Source organism: Ambystoma mexicanum, chromosome 13 (genome assembly GCF_040938575.1).
Source record: "Ambystoma mexicanum isolate Mex_15411 chromosome 13, UKY_AmexF1_1, whole genome shotgun sequence".
In the NCBI taxonomy this organism is placed as follows: domain Eukaryota; kingdom Metazoa; phylum Chordata; class Amphibia; order Caudata; family Ambystomatidae; genus Ambystoma; species Ambystoma mexicanum.
In genome coordinates, this window is record NC_090938.1 from 209,915,555 (window position 1) to 209,935,450 (window position 19,896).

Here is a 19,896-nt window from a genome sequence, read left to right on the forward strand (position 1 = left end):
GACATCCATGTAGATAACAATCAAAAGAAGCCTTCTGGTTTCTGTCAAGTAACCTGACCTTTGCACTGCCCTTTTCTCTAAACCTGTGTGTAAATGTACACAGGAAAATAATAAAGCTGTCGTATTTGCAAGATTTTCATGTGCAAAAAGGCCTAGTACACTCCTTATATGGAGGCCTGGGCATTCCCTTGTCACCTTACTGGTTGTGCCCCAGAGCCAGGCAGGGGACGTTGTCAAAGTTGGTGCAATATCAATTTGGCATGTTAAATTTGTTTATTGAAAGACCTCCATCCACCAACTCAAAACGGAGAATTCAACACATATTTGAACAAACTACCTTTTAGGTTCATTATGTCATGTACGTTTGCTCAGCATAGCATTCTTTGCAAGTGTCCAATGAAGTCTCAGGAATATTTTCTGTTTTGTCAATTACAGATTCATGTCCTGGGAGCTTATCTTTGTTATTGCTTTAGACCAGCAATTATCATCAATATATGTCGAGCTTTTGTTACCAGCCATAAATATGTTGTTCATTTCTGATCCTATATATTTTGGTGGCTGTCAGAATTATCACCAGGTTTAAAACCATGTCAAGCAGAGTTTATCTGATGTCAGATGTTTGAGATACTCAAAAACTACCCAACTGAACAGACATCGAATCCCATGTCTGAGTGTTGCCGAATTAACCTGCCTAGCTAAAGCGGATGCCTTAATTACAGTGAATAATCACAGTGTATCATATTTTGGTGTACGGAAACCTTCATGTATAGACACAAAAACCAGAGTTGGCATGAGTTACTGCAGAAGAATAAAGCGATTTCAAGAAATACAATTTACGATTTACTTCAGTTTGATATTTATTTCTGAAATGGTTAATGTCTTTACAAGTGTCAGAATAAATGTTGTTAGCCACATAATGGTATTTCTATCCCAAAAAATGTGACATGACAGATTGTGTACTACATTCTTTGCAGTCCTCGCATTAGTCTTTCCTCTTTCACATTCCCGATATTGAATCTTCAAGTGCTCATTTAGACCATGTGCCACTTTGATATTTCCTTTCAATTCAATGCGGTCTTATATCTTTCCCCATGCTCCAATACCCTCCTTCTCCACATCCCCCCTTTTCAACAATACTGATTAAAACCTTCATTTAGCAGGACTTCATACACATTCTAGACTGGCAATGTGTTGTATGTCCATCATGTGCATCACAGATCTCTGCAGCAAACAGGAGAAACAATCAAAACAGATGAAAATGTAAATTGTTGCGGGCGCTCTTGTACTAGGAAAGTATTTCCCGGATCACAAGTGGAGTACCGGGTTCTGGGAGTCTACTCTGTCCCTTCATCCCTCGGAGGTAGATAAAATAAGTATACATCAGTTGGGTACAATATACATCTGTTCTCTGTTGATAGCACCAAGATACCTCTCATGGAGGGGAAGTTATTTTCTGCAAATATCCAATTTCAGTGAAAATCTAAAAAATCACACTGCAATCGAATACTTTTTTATACCAAATTTTTATTTCAATGACACTTTTGACAATGGGAAAAACACCAAAGTTTATTAAGAAACATGATTCATAGTTAAGAAAATAAAAACAATATTTCATATTGTGCAATATTTACATTAAAGTACAGAAAAATCTATATTTGCAGTTCTCAACTATTTCAGATTGTTAAAATAATTTAAAAAACTAGAACATTTTATATACATCACTTAAAAATCATATAATGCCAGTTTGGTTGGAAATCTAAGTCCAGAGGTTGGTCTGAAGATTCCTTAGAGGCAGACACCACAGTACAGTTTGGTTGCATATCCAACCCATGAGTAATGGGCTTCAATGAACATTATAACTTATAAATGATTCAATAGTCATTTAATATCAGTAGTTCTTTCCACAATCTTCCAAGGTATCCTTGAAAAAAAGTCAGTCACGGTAAGGACACTATACATTTGCAACAGCCACATGTCAAAGGCAGTATTTGCAAATGCTGGGCAGTGTACAAGCATATCCGCTGCAAAGTTCTATAATCTTTATTTGTGGTCCTTTAGAGAACGATGATACTCAATGACTTTCTGTTGAAAATATCCTATGGAAATAAAGATTTAACAAGATTTATCAATGAGGCTGAGAAAACTGCCACAAACATGTGTAAATCTTAGACATATCAGAAATTACCTATGTGTTTGATTAGCGTTCTGAAAGAAAAGTCATGAAAGAGTGAATATGTTCCCATAGTTTGGAAAACTATTTGCAATCCATACGATTAATATGAAGGAAATAGCAAGTATTGACTTTAAATTTCACTTTTCGTTTAGCTACAAATAGTTTCTTCAAACTGTTATTTCTCTCTCACACAAAGACACACCTGCTGCCAACTTTATTTACTGTTGGCGCACTTTCCCACACGTACTGCTACATTTATGCAAAAATCATTAGGTGAAAGTTTGTTGGGAAGGTAAGCGTATGCAAATGCTTTAGACAAGGTTTGCGAAACTAGAGGTGGCTCATAACTGTGAGGTTGTTTACTAATGTTTTTTCCTGACCACGCCTAGTCCTCTGCTTGATACTCTCCTGGAAACACCTCGAGGCAAATCTGGAAATGCAGATCTTCTTACTATACACATTTGTACATACATTATGCATGTGTAAAATTATACTTACACACATGATACACATGTTGTGAATAGTGTGCAATTTAGCAACTGTGACTTGCACCCTAAACCAGCTTAATCAGACATGGGTACATCTTCATTGTATTCTGAAAATCTAAGTGAAATAACAGGATCTGAGAACACTGAATAACTCTGTTCTATCCTGGAATACACTTAGCAACTGAGGAATAAAAGTGATGCACTAAAAATTCAGTATCTTAGTAGTTGGGATGCATTACAAGATGAGACTGTGGCAGCTATAATTTTGTATGCAGTTCAAAGTCTGCAGCCTGCAAATGTGATGCTCAGTTAAAACATAACTAATATTGGAGAGGTCACAAAAGGAAAATAAATATTTGAAATTGGATTAGAATTCAATTACCCAGCCACTTTCACCTCATGGTATGGTCATAACAGTAGACAAAGCACTAATCTAAATACAGATGCCAGATTGATGGCATGTAAAGCTCAGAAAGAGGATCTACACAGGCAATAGTGAACAACGATCCAATATTACTGTCACCATCACTCGATTGTCTTTACACATTCTTCATAACAGACTGAGTCTCCATGGTGTAAAGGAGAAGAACAAGTTACTTTCTTACCTGGTAACGTTCTTTCGATGGGATGGTCCGACGACGTATTCCATATCTATGACATGTAATCACCACAGCTGTGCTGCTTCGGAAACTTTTTCGGCGTCTGCGTCCTGCGTCGATGACGTCGATGCGCCGTCGTCGAGGACCTCCTCCGACGTCAGACGTCATCCGATGTGATAAGTAGGACGCACGACGCCCATAGCCTCAGTTGTAGTTTTTTCCCCCAGAACGTGTGACATAAGTCAACTGCCAGTCAGACACAAAGCCTTGCGGAACGTAAGCTGCAATCGCAAAAGAAATTCTGCAGCGGGGAAGGCCGGGCGGGAGCGATATGGAATACGTCGTCGGACCATCCCATCGAAAGAACGTTACCAGGTAAGAAAGTAACTTGTTCTTCGAGGGGATTGGGTCCTCCGACGTATTCCATATCTATGACAGACTCCCAAAGCAGTACCAAAGCAAGGAGGAGGGAAAGAATTTAGAATCAAAATGTAGAATAGCCAATCAAAAAGCAGAGCAAAGGACCGCCTTGCCAAAGGCCAGATCCTGTGCTCGGATGGAATCAAGGGAATAGTGACGTACAAATGTATGTACTGAAGCTCAGGTGGCTGCATCACAGATGTTGCGAATAGGAACACCCCTCTGCAGGGCAGTAGACGCAGCCACACCCCTGGTAGAATGGGCCCGCAAGCCAGCCGGTGGGTCCTTACCCGCCAAACGGTAGCACTCCGAGATGGCCAAAATAATCCAGCGAGACAAAGTCTGTTTCGTCACAGCTTGCCCCAAACGCTTTCCAGCGTAACCAATAAAGAGTTGATCATCCACTCTGACCCGGGACATGCGTGAAACATAAAAGCTTAAAGCTCTCCTAGGATCAAGCCTATGGAGCCTCTCCTCTTCCTTACCAGGATGCGGAGGAGGATAGAATGCCGGAAGAACAACCTTCTGGGCCAAATGAAATTCCGTCACTACCTTCGGAAGAAAAGAAGGACGAACTCTAAGGACAACCCTGTCCTTGTGAAATACAGTGAAGGGAGGCTTAACTGAAAGTGCCTGTAACTCACTCACTCTGCGAGCGGAAGTAACCGCAACTAAAAACACAGTTTTCAGAGTTAACAGCCTCAAAGGGCAAGAATGTAAAGGCTCAAACGGAGCACCCATAAGAAACTTAAGAACCAGGTTTAAATCCCAACCGGGCACCAGGAAAGGTGACGGAGGGAACACATTAGTGAGCCCTTTCAGGAACTGTGAAATCAAAGGGATTTTAAAGTAAGAACACTCTTCAGACGAGCGCTTAAAGATGGACAGCGCCGCCAGGTAACCCTTAACGGTACCCACTTGCAAGCCCCTGTGGGCCAAAGAAAGTAAAAAGGACAGAACCATGGGGATGTCACATGCAAAAGGATCCACATTCTGAACTCTGCACGAGTCGCAGAACTTACGGCAACGGCAACGGTACAGAGACTTTGTTGCCGGCCTTCGGGCCGAAAGCAACACCTCCATCACGTCCTCAGGGAGGTCCCAATCCTTATACCTCAACCTTTCAGAAGCCAAGCGTGAAGGTTGAGGGATCTGACCTCTGGATGGAGAACCTGACCCCCCTCCCGTGAGAGCAGATCGTCTCGGTAGGGAAGACGACGTGGAGGGCAGATGGATAAGTCGAGAAGGTCCGGGTACCACGTCCTCCGAGCCCACGCCGGGGCAATGAGGATCATCCGGGAACCGAACTTCCGTAACCTCTGCAGCACTTGCGGGATGACGGGGACTGGAGGAAACGCGTACAGCAGCGGGAATGACCACTCCACCACGAACGCGTCTCCTAAGGCTCCTTCTGGAGGAAATTCCCGCGAGCAAAACCTTTCGCACTTCCGGTTGACACTGGAGGCGAAGAGATCCACTTGAGGGGTCCCCCAAAGGGCGAAGATCTCCAGGAGAATCTCCTGAGCCAACTCCCACTCGTGAGAGATTGCGCTCTGCCTGCTCAGAGCGTCCGCCGTCACGTTTTCGGCTCCGGCCAGATGAACTGCCGAGATCGAAACTTCCTGCTGGATGGCCCAGAACTCGAGCTGCATCGCCTCTCTGCACAGAGGAAGTGACCCTGCCCCCCCCCTTTTTGTTGAGGTAGTGCATGGCCACTGTGTTGTCCGTCAGGATCAGGACATTCTTCCCTCGCACAGACGGCAGAAAAGCCTTCAGGGCTAGCCTGATGGCCCTCAGCTCCAACAGATTGATATGGAGTCTGGACTCCGACGGAGACCAACGACCGCTGACTGTCAGCCCGTTGGCATGAGCTCCCCATCCCGTGAGGGATGCATCCGTCACGATCGTCACCTCCGGCCAGGGAAGCCAAAATGGAGCCCCCTTCATCAAGTTGCCTTCGACGGCCCACCACAGAAGGTCCCGGGCGACCGAGGACGGCACCTGAATCGAGTCAGACATCCTGCCGGAGGACTGCGACCATTGCGTCTTGAGTGCCCACTGCAAAGATCTCATCCGCAGGCGAGCCTCTGGCACCAGAAGAATGCAGGATGCCATGAGGCCGAGCAACCTCAAGAACTCGAATGCTGGGAGCGTCTGGGCATGCTGAAACTTGTGCACCATCTGCTGAATGTGAAGAGCCCTCACCTGGGGAGGAAAACACTGCCCCAGGGAAGTGTCGAGCACTGCTCCGATGTACTGGAGCCGCTGTGTTGGTGTCAAATGGGACTTCTTTAAATTGAGGGAGAAGCCCAGCCTGTGAAGGGAGCGACAGGTGATCGATAGATGATCCAGGACTTGCTCGGGAGAGCTCCCCCTGATCAACCAATCGTCCAGGTAGGGGTAGACGTGAATCCCCCCTTGCCTGAGATGCGCTGCCACCACCACCATGAGCTTGGTGAAAACCCTCGGGGCGGAGGTCAATCCGAACGGCAGGACCCGAAACAAAGTGCGAGTCGCCAACCGCGAACCTCAGGTACTTCTTGTGCTTGGGATGGATCGGCACATGGAAGTAAGCATCCTTGAGGTCGAGTGACACCAACCAGTCCTGAAGCTGAAGGGCCTGGAGGACTTGAGAGAGAGTAACCATCTTGAACTTGTCCTTCCTGAGGAGTTTGTTCAAACCGCGCAAGTCCATGATGGGTCTCAATCCCCCGTCTTTCTTCGAAACCAAAAAATAAGGGGAATACCATCCCTTGTTCCTCTCCGCTACAGGCACCAGTTCTATGGCGCCTTTCTCCAGCAGGGCTTGAATTTCCTGCGCAAGGAGCGGATCCGGACTCTGCAAAGAGAGGTTCCCCGGTGGATTGTCGCGAGGCCTGTGCCGAAAAGGAAGACAGTAGCCGTGGGTTATGATCTCCAGAACCCACACATCTGAAGTAATGGCTTGCCACTCTACAAGATGCTGCGCCAGCCTTCCCCCAACCGGCGAACCATGGGACATGGCCTCACGACTGAATGGGAGTGGCTGCGACGTTACCTGAGGGCAAAGAGGCAACTGCCCGAGCGGCCTTGGCACCACGGGTACCCTGTCGTCCACCTCTGGTACCCCTGCGTTGGCCTCTTTGACTGCCAGCTCCTCTCGCTTTACTGAAGGATGAGTAATAGCGAAAGGAACCACCCCTCCACTGCTGTCCCCTAGGACGAAAAGGCAGAGGTTGGCGAACTGCAGCGCCCAACGACTTCGCTGCAGCTTTTGAGGTCTGCAACCTCTCAAGGCTCTCGTCAGCCTTGCTGCCAAAAAGGTGTTCACCATCAAAGGGCATGTTGAGGAGCCGGGACTGCACATCAGGAGCAAACCCCGACTTCCGCAACCACGCAAACCTGCGTATCACGGTGCTCGCCGCCATGGACCTACTGACGCATTCAGCCAAGTCCAGACCCGACTGAACGGACTCACACATGGCATCCTTACCATCCTGGACCATAGCAAGGAAACCATCCCGTTCATCCCCTTCGGGAATATGTTCAGCCGCTAACGCAACACAGTTCCACAGAGTGTGTGTGAAACGAGACAGGGCACAAATGGAGTTGGCCGCCTGAAGCGCCATACCACCAGAAGAAAACACTTTCTTCGCCCAGCCATCAAAACGTTTGTCGTCCCTATCAGGAGGGATGGTAGGGTACGACGCCTGCTTTGCCGGGGCCGTGGCCGCCTGCACCACCAAACTTTCCGGAGTGGGGTGCCTGGTCAAGTAGCAGGGGTCGCTACTGGCTGGACGGTATTTACGCGACAAGGATCTGCCCACCGCCGGGAGACTCTCCGGAGCAGTCCAAGCCGCCGCCACCCTTCTCTGTAAAGCCATATGGAACGGCAGTACCGGGTCAGTTGGGGGACCAACATCAAGGATGTCCGTCAGATCATCCTGCACAAACTCCCCTGGGGGGAGCAGACCATCCCAGATACTCAGACACCCTAGCCATAAGGCGCCGGTACGAGGAATCGGCATGGGAGCCAGGCTCAGGCCTACAAAATTCCACCTCCGGAGAGGTGTCCAGTCCACTGGCATCATGCAGTGACTGCCTCAAATCGTCAAACTGACTATGGCCCGAGACAATTTCATCTGGCACCTGACTAGGAACCAGGCCATCAGAATCCTCATCCGCCTCCGAAATATATTCCAGGTGGCGAAAAGGCACCCGAGAGTGCTTGCTCTTAACCAGAGCCTTCCTACGGGGTACACCCGTGACACGGGGCACCTCCGACACGAAAGGCGTCGATGGCGTCGAGCGAATCGGCGCCGACGCCGAGAAAACCAGCAACGGCGCCGAGAGGATCGGCGTCGACGTCGAGGAAATCGGCGTCGACGTCAGATGCAGCGCCTCCAGTATCGGCGGCGTCGACACAGCCCTCGAAGCCGGAGCCCCGAGCGTGTCCCTCAACGACCTGATCGTCGACGGCCTCGACGACGTCCTCGAAGCCGGAGCCTCGAGAAAGCCTGTCGACGCCCTCGACGCCTCAGACGTCGATGTCTTCCTCGAAGACTGCACAGGAGCACACGGTCTCGAACGCGTCGAGGACCGGGACCTGGAACGGGTACGGCGAGAACGAGCCTCCTTGTCCGAACGGGACCGCTCCCGTGACTCGTGCCGACCACTCTTGCGAGCGGCGTCTCTCGACCTCACACGGCCGACCCCACTCGGGGGCGCGGACGGCTGAGTACCCTGCGACTCAAGAATCGCCAACATTTTCTTCCCGAAGGAAGCCCATTCCTCCGGCGTCGCACGGCTGGTGGGGTAACCGACGTGCCGTGCAGAATCCTCGGAAGAGGACCTGGAAGGCGACCGGTGACGCCGCTTCCGAGAATGCCTCGAAGAGGCTGAGGAGCGGCGAGACCCACTCCTAGAAGAAGACCGACGAGACTTCCGACGATGACGCGGAGAGTCACCCCTCGAATCATCCGTCGAAAGCCCCGCCGACTTCGACTTCCGGGGCTTGGACACCCGACCTACCGACAACTTCTTCTTACGTTCGCGTAAGGCTTTGGACGTGAGCGACTGGCAGTCGATACAGTCATCCGTGTCGTGGGCCTCCCCGAGGCACCAGAGGCAGGCGTTGTGCGAGTCAGTCACCGACATCTTGGACCCACACTCCCCGCACTTCTTAAAGCCCGGACGCGGGGTTGAAGACGAAGTGGAAGACATCGCCGAAGGAAATTCACAAACGAACAGGTTCGAAGAACCAGAAAGTACAGAACTCCAAAGAGTCGAGGCTTAGAACCGAGAAACACGAAGCAACACGTTCGCGGAAAAAACGGAACTGAGGCTATGAGCGTCGTGCGTCCTACTTATCACATCGGATGACGTCAGAGGAGGTCCTCGACGACGACGCATCGACGTCATCGACGCAGGACGCAGACGCCGAAAAAGTTTCCGAAGCAGCACAGCTGTGGTGATTACATGTCATAGATATGGAATACGTCGGAGGACCCAATCCCCTCGAATAAGAGCTTTGATTCTAAAATAATTCTTATAGTTCTAGTAGTACAAACCACTTAATGTGGCCCTGTAAACGTATGCAGTCTGCAGATGACCAGGAAAGGACATGCAGATGATGTGAGATGCTGAAGGTGTAGGAGGTTGAAGGATGTTTAGATATCCAACGCTGTACCAAGGCCTGCAGGGGAATTTGCTGCCCAAGAAAGATGCCTCCCAGGGCATTATTACCAGAGGCATGAGTTACCTGGCGCAGGTACCGAGTTAGAGATGCAGTCTCCCTGCAAGTCCTTGCCCATATCTGAAATGTAGTCCTATTCATAAGTCTCAGAGTATGGTGACATACTATTGTTATTGCCACAAAACCTTTCACCAGTTCATACATGTCCACAAGGGAGGGAGAATCCGTCCTGACAGAAATCATGGTTATAGTGGAAACGTACAACCCTGGGGTACAGCCAGTGACCTAAGATGGTAAGCTCCACTGCATGAGGGGGCATATAAACACAGCGAGACCCTTCCAGAAATCCCCAGTGGTGAGAAGCAGACCCTAAGGAAATATGTGCCATGGCAATGCAGGACCCCATATCTCAGAATCTATCAGTGCAAGGAAGCGCTAGACTAGCACCTAATACCAACACCACAAAAAAGAGCAATATAAGCTTAGGTTGCAGTCACGAGATCCTGGCAGAATCATGGCCTAAGCGTGCAAAGTGGTACAGATAGCGGAGCTGCCAGAAGCTATGAGGAGCTATGATGGGAAGTGAAGCAAAGCCTGGAGAAAGGGGCAGGACTTCTGGAGACAAAACTATCATTGGGCCTTACAAAGACTTGAGAAATCACAGACCCACAGTACCTGGGAAAAATCACATACTTGAACAACTAGGCCGATCTAAAAGCTCTGAACAAACCAGCAAAGACAAAGAACCAATAGTATAACACTTCAAAAGAGAGTACAGGTCTATAAAAGGCTACAATTAAGCAAGGAAGGGTGAGTTATCCTCTATTAACCACCAGTAAAGAACGACATGGGGAGGGAGAGCATGATACATCTGAGTCAATTGAATATTGTCCACTGCACAGACTTGGAGACCCAGAAGCAGTTGGAGCCCAGGACAAACCTGATATGTTGGACAAACTGATGATGCTGATGCAGCTGAGAGTGACATTTAACTGGACGACCTGGACGTTCTGAAGCAACAGACTGTTTACAAATGAGACGGTCCCTATCAATGTTCCCTCTAATTATTCTCTATGTGCGGAACCAGTTGGCTGTCGTGCACACGTTATTTTCCTGGTGCGCAACTGACTAATGAGGGAAGCCACTTTCTGAGCATGCGTATTTTGTGAACTACCATCTCAGAAGAAAGGTTGGAAAGGAGTTTCCTCTTCCCAACCACTGCAATTCTTTACAAATCTGTTTTAAAAGGTGCATTTTCAAAAGACAAAGTTTAAAAGAAATGTTATATTTTATAAAGAGAGCTCATCAACCAATCCAAGACTGCAACATCTGCCAGAGTAACTTGCAAATGTACTTCTGTGCAGAATAAAATGTGTGTTTTATGCCACTGGAAAAACACAAGAGATATTTGTTTTGGTAATACACAACGATCTCGCGGTCAATTAATTCAGACAGAATACAACATTTGCAGATGGATTGATGGCAATTAAAAGCAATGTGTCAAAAAACATGCCAATAGGAGTTCCAGTGCCACTTTAATGAAGTAATACAAGGGCCAGAAGAACACTCTGCTAATAATTTGTGTAAGAATGATAATTGCATCAGAATAACTGCACCTCTGAATATGATGATTCAAATTCCTGTGCCTCTGCTTACTATCCACATTACGTTGTCCTGTGAATTGTGTTAACACCAATCTTACAGCTAAGAGACATATACACACTCCATTTTACTCCCCCCCTCCCCCAAAAAAAAGGAAAACGTGCCTATTAGGTAAGAATTAGTGCAGTGCAACTTGTGTTGGACTACACACGACTTATCTTGTTGGTATTAGGTAACCCACCTTTTAATACAGGCCTGTACTACACAAGTTGGTAGTGTGACTGAGCATCCAGGCTTATTTTAAGAGGGGAAAATGTGAGCTGTAGAGCGGTGTAATGTAACAAGTAAATACAAGTATCCAATTAAACACTTACACAGTAAATATTTATTTATTTTGTACACAAAGATATTTAAAGCATTCTTTAAAAAGCATTAATTAGCTGTAACATTAATCCCAATTTAGGATGAAATTCAAACAGTGAACAATAAAGCAGGTGAAGTAGTCATTCATATGTTACACATGTTTCAGCACCCGGAGGCGACGTCATTATAGCATGTATATAGTATCACCTTTGCAATATTGAGTTTTTAAGGAAGGAAAGATTAGGGTTAGATCAGGACAGACAGGTAGGTTATAAGAACAGTTAAGATTCTCCCAAAAGGGTGCAGGCAGTCAATTATCCCAGCATTAAAGTGTTCAACATTTAAAACCTGTAAGGGAACACGCACTGCCAAAGCCAATAGGTTCAGAAGGAGGTCTTTAGGGAGCCAGGACAGCCAAAGTCAATGGACAAAGTCAAAGTTCCGATGCCCTTCTTAGAAAATATTTCTTAAATAGTGTTCAAAAGAGAAATCACAGCAACTCAAGAGAAGTCATCTTTGGAAAGCACAAGCTGTAAGGCCAGTGCAGGTAAGTTGAGGTCAACTTAGTGTAGGGTTAAATCACACTCCCAGAGATAGGAAGAACCCCAAATGGCAAAAGGATAAAATACCCCAAGCCCCACAGTACCTTGATATGGTGTTTCAAGCCACGACAAGGCAAGGGACAGAGACAAGCCATCTTACTAGGCCAAGTTACATTGAGATCGTGTAAATGCAGGGAAGAGGGGAGGGGAAAGTGCAAGGGGAGGGGGTGGAAGGATAAGTGCTGTACACGGGATCAAATAACAAGTAGTGCGGCCAGCACCTGGCAGTGTAAGGGTAAGTGCAGACACTAGGTGTCCAGTAAGTGCAGGAAAGCGGTCTGTAGGGTTGCAGATACGGCCCCATGTGCAAGAGTTGCCAAGAGGCAGTGCGGGTCTGCAACTGGGCGGGCAGGGAACCTTGGCCTAAATTCAGAGGGTAGCCAGGTGACCAGTGCAGTATCAGATAGGAGATCAGCAGGAGAGAGGAAGAGAGAAGGCAGAAGCAAAGAGGAAGGTCTTGAGGTGCTTCCGGAACCGGAGATGGTTCTGCTCAGGTTTCAAAGAGGCAGAGAGGCTGTTCCAGAGGGAGGCCTCAGCCAAAGAAAGAGATCTGCCGCCAACTCTCTTGGAATAAAGTGTTCCAGCTGGTTGCCTACACAATGCAGTTCAGTAGACCCTTGTTCCTGGTCCTTGGTCATGGTGACTAAAGGGAGGACGTCTGGCGGGACCCTGCGGCAGCACTCGAGAGAGCGACTCTGCAGCAATGGATTTCTGTAGATTCAGTGGCTGTTTGTGGTTTTATTGCCTTTTTCTCTGCGCCAATGAAGAACGAAAAGCTCTGTTTAGGATTTACTTGATCCCTCGGCCTCAGGGCTCAAGTCGAGGGTACACGCGGGGGGACTCAGTCCCTCCACTTTATTCAGAGGGGTGGGACTCAGTCCCCCCCAAGCTAAAAGAGAAACATGAATGTCCCCTTTGAATTTATAAAGATCTCAGGGATCAAACTGCAGTTGTCAGATTTGTAGGGCGGACACTTCACCTCTGCACTATGTAACCTGATCAAAAAAACAACTAAAGGTGAAATGTCCCATTTCAGTACTGCAAGACCCAGGGAAAACATGTGTATTGGTTCTTGGAGTTTAAAACATGCACACATTTTTAACGTTTTCAAAATCACTATTAGAAGAAAATATCCTGTCTTGGTTTTGTGTATGTGTTGATTTTATGAAAGGCAAATGCCATTTGTCGTGTTCAATTTGGGTGGTTATGCAAAGCCAATTTAATGAAATGCGCATATTTCACCTTGATATGCTAATTTCAGACGACGTCACATCCGATTGCATTTGTTGATGAGTCCCCCCACTTTAATTTTTAGGACTTGACCCCTGCTCGGCCCTGGACTCTGGTGAGGGGACTGGACGCAATTTCTTGCTTCTGTAGGGTCCTCTGGATACCCAAGAAAATCTGGCCGGATTTGGACTTCAGAAGACAATGCACCCACAAGTGCTCGAGGTACCCCGGGTATTGAACTTCTGCAGCATAGGAAAGTCGCAGAAAGTCAGGGTTGTGCCAAAATAATTTGTCTCGAGGCTAGTTGGGCCCACCAGCCTAAGGGGAGGAAGTTGTCCTTTACGGGTCTTCCCCGTCTATTCGAAAACGGGGTCAGAACAGCTGCAGGGCTTCACTGGGCACTTAATAGTCCAGGAGGGTGCTGCAGGCGTCTTCTCCCGTCTTCTGCTTCGGATGTTGTCCTCCATTGGCCGACTCTGCTCTTAGTCACAAAAACTTTGCGTTTTATGCAAATTCCCATTCATTCACTTGTAGGCCAAGAAAATGATATTGCAATGTTGCTCTCCACTTACAGGGTAATGGTAGCAATGCTAAAGTGGGAGACTCTACATTACATTTGGCTACTCAAAATCCTTAGAGGGGAAATTAATATTTGATTTTTATAATATGTTAACTTGCAAGAGGACCGCTTCAAAGCACTTGCGTGTCATATGTACAAAGAAGATGAAGTGTGGGATAAAGTTACACATCCATGTAGTCTGATTACTTACAGCCAGTATCCTATATTTGAGCTGGAATATCAAGACTAATTTGTTATTTTAAGAGAAAGAAAATGTCAGGTAATTGCTGCGGCTTGTCCCTTGTTAAATCTTTTTGAATAGGTGTGAATTGTTTGTGTGCGCTGCTAAAAATCTTCTGAGCGGCACCCAGAAGGAAGATGGGCAAGCGCACATGCGCACAGTTTAGAGGGAATATTGGTCCCTATATCCCTTATGACAAGGGGGCTATATCCCTTGTAAGTGAGCTAGGCAGTACTTTTAAGGATAGGCACTTATATGGGCACCCTTAATAATGAGAAAGGAACAATATCTCTTACAATTATTTCAAAATGTGTATTCATATCATTCATTACCTTGTGTATTCTCAAAAGTTCCTGTCATACGGTATTACAATTATAGTATGTTCGACATCTATATTCCACATGTAACATCACAAAGTATCAATATAACACAGAACTAAATAACTAGACATCTTTACAAAATGGATCTTGTCATTATTGACTATCTATATTTACATTACAAATATTTCATGCATGTGCAGGGCATTTAGACCAGATCTATTGGAACCATTAGCTCCCTTTTAAACATTATAAATAATTTGCATTCAGACACCACCAATATTTTTTGACAATATTTTTGCAGCCTTGCAACCCATATATCTTAATCATGTGCCAGTTGAACCTTGAATTTTTTTATTGTTATATTAACTTAGTTTCTGTTACGATATTCCTTGTACTAGAGGTGCAATAGCCATGTTTAGGCAAATTGCAGCAAAGAAGCGCCTAGACGCTCTATACCTGTGACTGGAAAGAATCATGCTGGTTGCTAAATCCCTGAGACTATTTTTTGAGCAGAAAACCTTACAAGGGCGACCTGTATAGAGAGATAGCTAGAAACAAGTTCTAGTTGTGGCTAAACGCCATATTTCCTATAGGCGTGTATCCCCAACCACTTGCAAGGTTAAAGCTCTACCTCTTGTGTTACGTTTCGTCGCTTCCGAACAAGGCAGAACATTTTTTTTATAGCACAAAAGAGAAGAACATTTCAAAAGCTGGAGGACTTGCACCCTTACACATGCACCAGATTTCCTTAGCTTTACTTCCTTTACTTAATGTGAATACCACTATTTATCAAAAAGTAGGAATTGTACCCAGGGTTACTGCACTGCATATGGCATCTAGCTGGACGTGCCTTCAGAAAACGGGCTTTGCTGTCTTGGACCAGACTGCTAGTTATTAACGGTTAGGCGAAGTATACGCCAAATAGTAAAACACTGAAAAATACATGTGCCACACAGTGAGAAATTGAAGCACTAGAGACTGCTTCCCTGATTATTCACTGCTTTGTGAAAAGTCATCAGCAGGAGCCGCTTTTGAAGGCCATTGGACCAAATCGATTCATACACAATTAGGGCTTTTTGGCATAAACAGAGGGGATTCGTTAGTAGAGCCAAGATCGACATTATGGGCCTAAGTTGCAAAACATTTCGGACACAAATGATGAGATGTGCTAGCACATATAATTTGTGCCCAAAAAGAAGCAACATTTTCAGAAAGACTATTTGAATGTGCCCATCACAGATATGCATATTTAAATTTTCTCTTAACCCTTTGTGCGATTACGCAAATCAGGGGGTGTTTTTGTACATTTTAAAACATATACCAAATTAAAAACGGGATATATGCTTTGAAGTGTGCAGAAAATACTGACATTCTAAAGTGCATGTTTGGATCAGGTGCAAGGGGATGTATCTTGCATGACAGTGTTATTCATGAACCTGCTTTGCTTTTTTGATTTTTGTACGAAGAACTGGAGCGGTAGCATTTCACAGCGGCATGCCCGTCAAGGACCATTGTTGGTGTTTGGAGTAGACTACATTAGTGTTGCAGATAAATTCCCAACACTAATGTCTGCAAGGGGACTGGCCAGATCTTGTTCGTTCTCCTGTACAGCTCCCATGAAATTCGCATATCAACTTTGAGAATAAGGTGACTTGCACATTTCTAAAACTAACGCAAATGAAAAAAGCCCATCCTCTGTGTTTCTTTCTTTAGTTAGTTTTTGTGAACCTGCCACTATGGCTCGATTGCCTAAACTAACACCTCTGGTCGACCAGAGAGAATGACATAAAACAACTACTGCAACGGGCCTGCAAGGACTTACACAAGTTCTCCAACTCACTCCCTACCAGTGGGGCGAAGCAGCCTACCTCACTGCGAGAAAGGTAATGTGTGCGAATTTCCAACCCCATGTTTGCCCAAACTTGGAGCGATTGAACCTGTGACAAGAAGACTGCAAACAAAAGTCAGTGGATGGACACTTTTCATGCAGGAGTGCAGCACATTTCAAGCTCCTGCTAGCTCCTACTAGCTCGGCAGCTTGTAGCTCAACAGATCTCGTTTCAGTCAGTAGTGACCAAGAGGGAGAGTGAGGTTAGGGAGGCGAGTCCTCTCCGCAAGACCCTCTGTAGGGGTCGAGGCAAGTGGGAAATCACTGGGAGAGACTACTGATGTATGCTCGTAACACTGTATATTGTAAATAAGAGGTTTATTTACATTCATGAAACTGGCGCCCTGCACTGCCGCTCACAACCTGAAGCCTACTCTCTCTCCAATCTCGACTGACTCTCTCTCGAATCCTCTTCAAACCTAAACATTCCTAAGTAGGCGGCAGGCAGGGACGCTGTTGCTATGAGAACCACAAAGCTTAATGTAAACATAGAATACCACAACTACTCCTTTCGGGGATAAGGACTCCTGTTCCCGTGAGGAAATCCCGAAGTAAACTACCATAGATGCATATATGGCACTATCGTCTGTGTAAAGTAGTATGGCAACTTTATGTTTGGAAGAAGACAATGTGAAAAGAAACATGTGGGAAAAGAAAAGAAGCTGTCTCTTTAACCAGAGACATGTATTTAACTGCGACGAGTCAGAGCAGAAATTGAAGAGAGTACTATACGCAGGGGAAGCCCCCTGACATCATCATGCCAAGTGAATGTGGAGTCAAAGCAGGTTGCAGAGCCTGAGACTTTCGAAGAGTCAGAGAAAAACAGTGTGAGACGCCAGAGCCCCAGTGTATGCAAACGCGAAGGAAGCAGTATGAGAATAAACAGAGGGAAGCAACACTTGTTAGTGGCTTGACGACTCTGAGGAGGACGCTAAAGAAACAGCGCAGAGACTACAGAGACGGGAAGACTGAAACAGCATCTGCAGAAGGCAGGCACCAGAAGAGGAACCAAGAACAGGAATCCGAGCAGCGAGAAGAGCGTGAAGCAGTACCCAAGTGGGATCCGAGCCCTGCAACCTTTGCCCACACAGCGAGAGGAACCAGGGGGAATCAGGAATAGCGGGAGGCCACTGGGGAATCATTTGCGTGAAGAAACTTGTCCCTGTCCTAATGACGAGAACAAAAATATAAAACTGAATGAATGGAACTGTAAAACCTGAGAAAGTGAAAGCAAACAACTTGGTTGGGTAAGACCAATTTTCCTTAAAGAGAGAAACTCGTCCCAGTCCTGAGGACGAGATAGCATTAACAAAAACAGTTAATAAGTAATGTTAGCCATTTATAAGAGCGAGAATTAGCCAACCAAGGTGCTGAGCCAACAGAGACTGCACGAAAACTCAGGGAGGAAGGGCAACCACCCTATATCTGCAGAGCTCAAGGTTGAAGGAAGTACAACCAGAAACATCTAATGAGAAAGACGAGTTAAAGCTCGCAAGTGAATATAAAAGAGCAGACAGCCTCAATGAGTGAATCCCTGGCAAAGGCGGCCTAAAATGGGATGAAGGCAAACATAATTTAGGAAAGCCTGAACAAAGAGACTGGGAAGAACATATATGTGATGACCAGAGTGAGGAACTACTGGAAGAAAAAGTACTTCAAAAGGTAGGGCCATAGAAAGCATGAGACCCAAGCGTCATTTTGAAGAACTACAAGAGACGGTGAGAGAGACTAACAAAGGAGATTACGCTAAGAATTCTATGAGCCAAAAAGAAACCTGTATATAAAAAGACTATCCACGAAGAAGAGAAGAACAGGAGAAGAAGAAACATTCTCTTGGCCTATTTGCTTTAGTTATATTTAGTAGTAGGGTCAGATAGAGTTAGTTTGGAGAGGGGACATGTTTACTTTGGACTTCCTGACATCTGACCTGCATCTTATGTTCCTTTAGATAGGGTATTCCCTTTATCAATAGGGAGAGATAAGCCTTATTCTTATAGGTTATTAGAGACAGTACAGAATGTCCTCAATATGTCGACTGCTCCTTCCGACTCGCCACATATGGTGTCAGCGGTGGGATGCCAACGACCCGATAAAGAGTCAGACCCAGCAAGGAACAAGGTTTATGGCAAAGCCCATCGATAAGCTCCCACCCATAGGACATTTGGGCATTAAACCATCTTTAGAGAGTAAAACCAGCTCTGGCAGTTCTGAAATTACAAGGGATATGGCTGTTAACTCTAAACTCCAGAGAGACTCAGACAACTGGGAGTAAGGAATAGGAAGCACTTGTTCAGGAGCATCCTCATCCTCAGAAAGTTCAATCAGGGAGATCTATGCTTGAATATATCCTCGAGCGATAATAGAGCATCAGATCCAAGTCGATCAATATATCCAAGAAGGTCAATCAAATTCGAAAAGGTTCCTCTCACCAGATAGTGCTGCATGGGGTCCTTCAGCTTTATCAGGAAGGGGAAGATTTAGGGGCATTTTTTGTTAACTTTGAGAGAATCGCTACCAGTGTCAGTGGGAGGAAGGCTCAAAAGTCTGTTATTTAGTGCTTTTGTTAAAAGGAGACCTACAGGCATCATTCCAAAATATAAACCCCCCAAGGGGTTGCCCATTTTCCAGAGATAAAGAGGGCCTTACCATAAGGGGTGGGACATACCAAGACTTTCGATCGACTAACATTTTGGGACAGTCAATTGCTACCAAACAAAAGTCCCCTAGAGTTAACCGGCAAGGTTCAAAACATTCTAACAAAGTGCTTGGGAAAGAAAGGATTACTGCATGTTTTGGAACACTGGCATTAGAACCAGTGCTGCAGTTAAGATTTTGAGGTGGGAGTATTCTACGCATGATTTTTGAAATTAGAGAGTAAATGCAATTTCAAAAGTAAAAATTAGTTTTGTCCTCTGCAAGAGAGTAAAACGTATCCAACACATACACCAAATGCATACGTAAAATCAGACCCGTACACCAAAAGAGCTGTAGATCAAAGTTGTCTTGCTTGCCTTGAACAATTTTATTACACTTGTGGAAAATATTCTGCCATAAAATACACGCAGCTTCATTTTCTGAATTCTGGAACCTAGAAACTCTGTTAAGAACTACTATAGATTGAGGCTAATGTATTGCTTGCAGAGGGAGTGTGAGTAAGCAGGTGTTACAGTACCGGGGCATCTAACTTCATTACTCATTGTAATGAGACTATTCTAGTGCAGCTTCAATGTTACAATCAGTTAACTCTCGCCTTAAGTAAGAAGAACAAGTTACTTCTTACCTTGTAACGTTCTTTCGACGGGATGTTCCTCCGACGTATTCCTCATCTTAGATATATCCTTCCAGCTCTGCTGGCCTCGGAAATTTTTTTCTCCAGAGGGCGCTGCGCGTCGACGTCCCTCGAGTCGATGACCCTCGACAGCCGCCGTATCGACGCTGGACGTCATCCTGCCTATAAAGGCAGCGCGCAGCGTCCGTTGCTCAGTTCCGTTTTGTAGCCCACAGTATTACTGTTTGGACTAGACTAATCACCCTGAAGGAGCGTAAACTGCAACAACAAGGGAAGTAAAACTGCGGGGATGGATGGGAGGGTCGATGAGGAATACGTTGGAGGAACATCCCGTCGAAAGAACGTTACAAGGTAAGAAGTAACTTGTTCTTCGAAGGGATTGTGTCCTCCGACGTATTCCTCATCTTAGATAGGCTCCCATAGCAGTATTCTATATTCGGAGGAGGGA

At 45.9% G+C, this 19,896-nt stretch overlaps 1 protein-coding gene across 2 annotated transcripts in view; it reads right to left on the reverse strand.

Annotated features, from left to right (window-relative positions):
• Window positions 1-1,504: 1,504 nt before the first annotated feature.
• Window positions 1,505-19,896, reverse strand: part of DENND2D (DENN domain containing 2D) — a 964,922-nt gene continuing 946,530 nt past the window's right edge. For both annotated transcript variants that reach the window (XM_069633670.1, XM_069633672.1), the window contains exon 12: window positions 1,505-2,096. In XM_069633670.1, coding sequence (XP_069489771.1) covers window positions 2,041-2,096 — 56 coding nt within the window. In that variant the 3' untranslated portion in view covers window positions 1,505-2,040. The remainder of the gene's footprint in view (window positions 2,097-19,896) is intronic.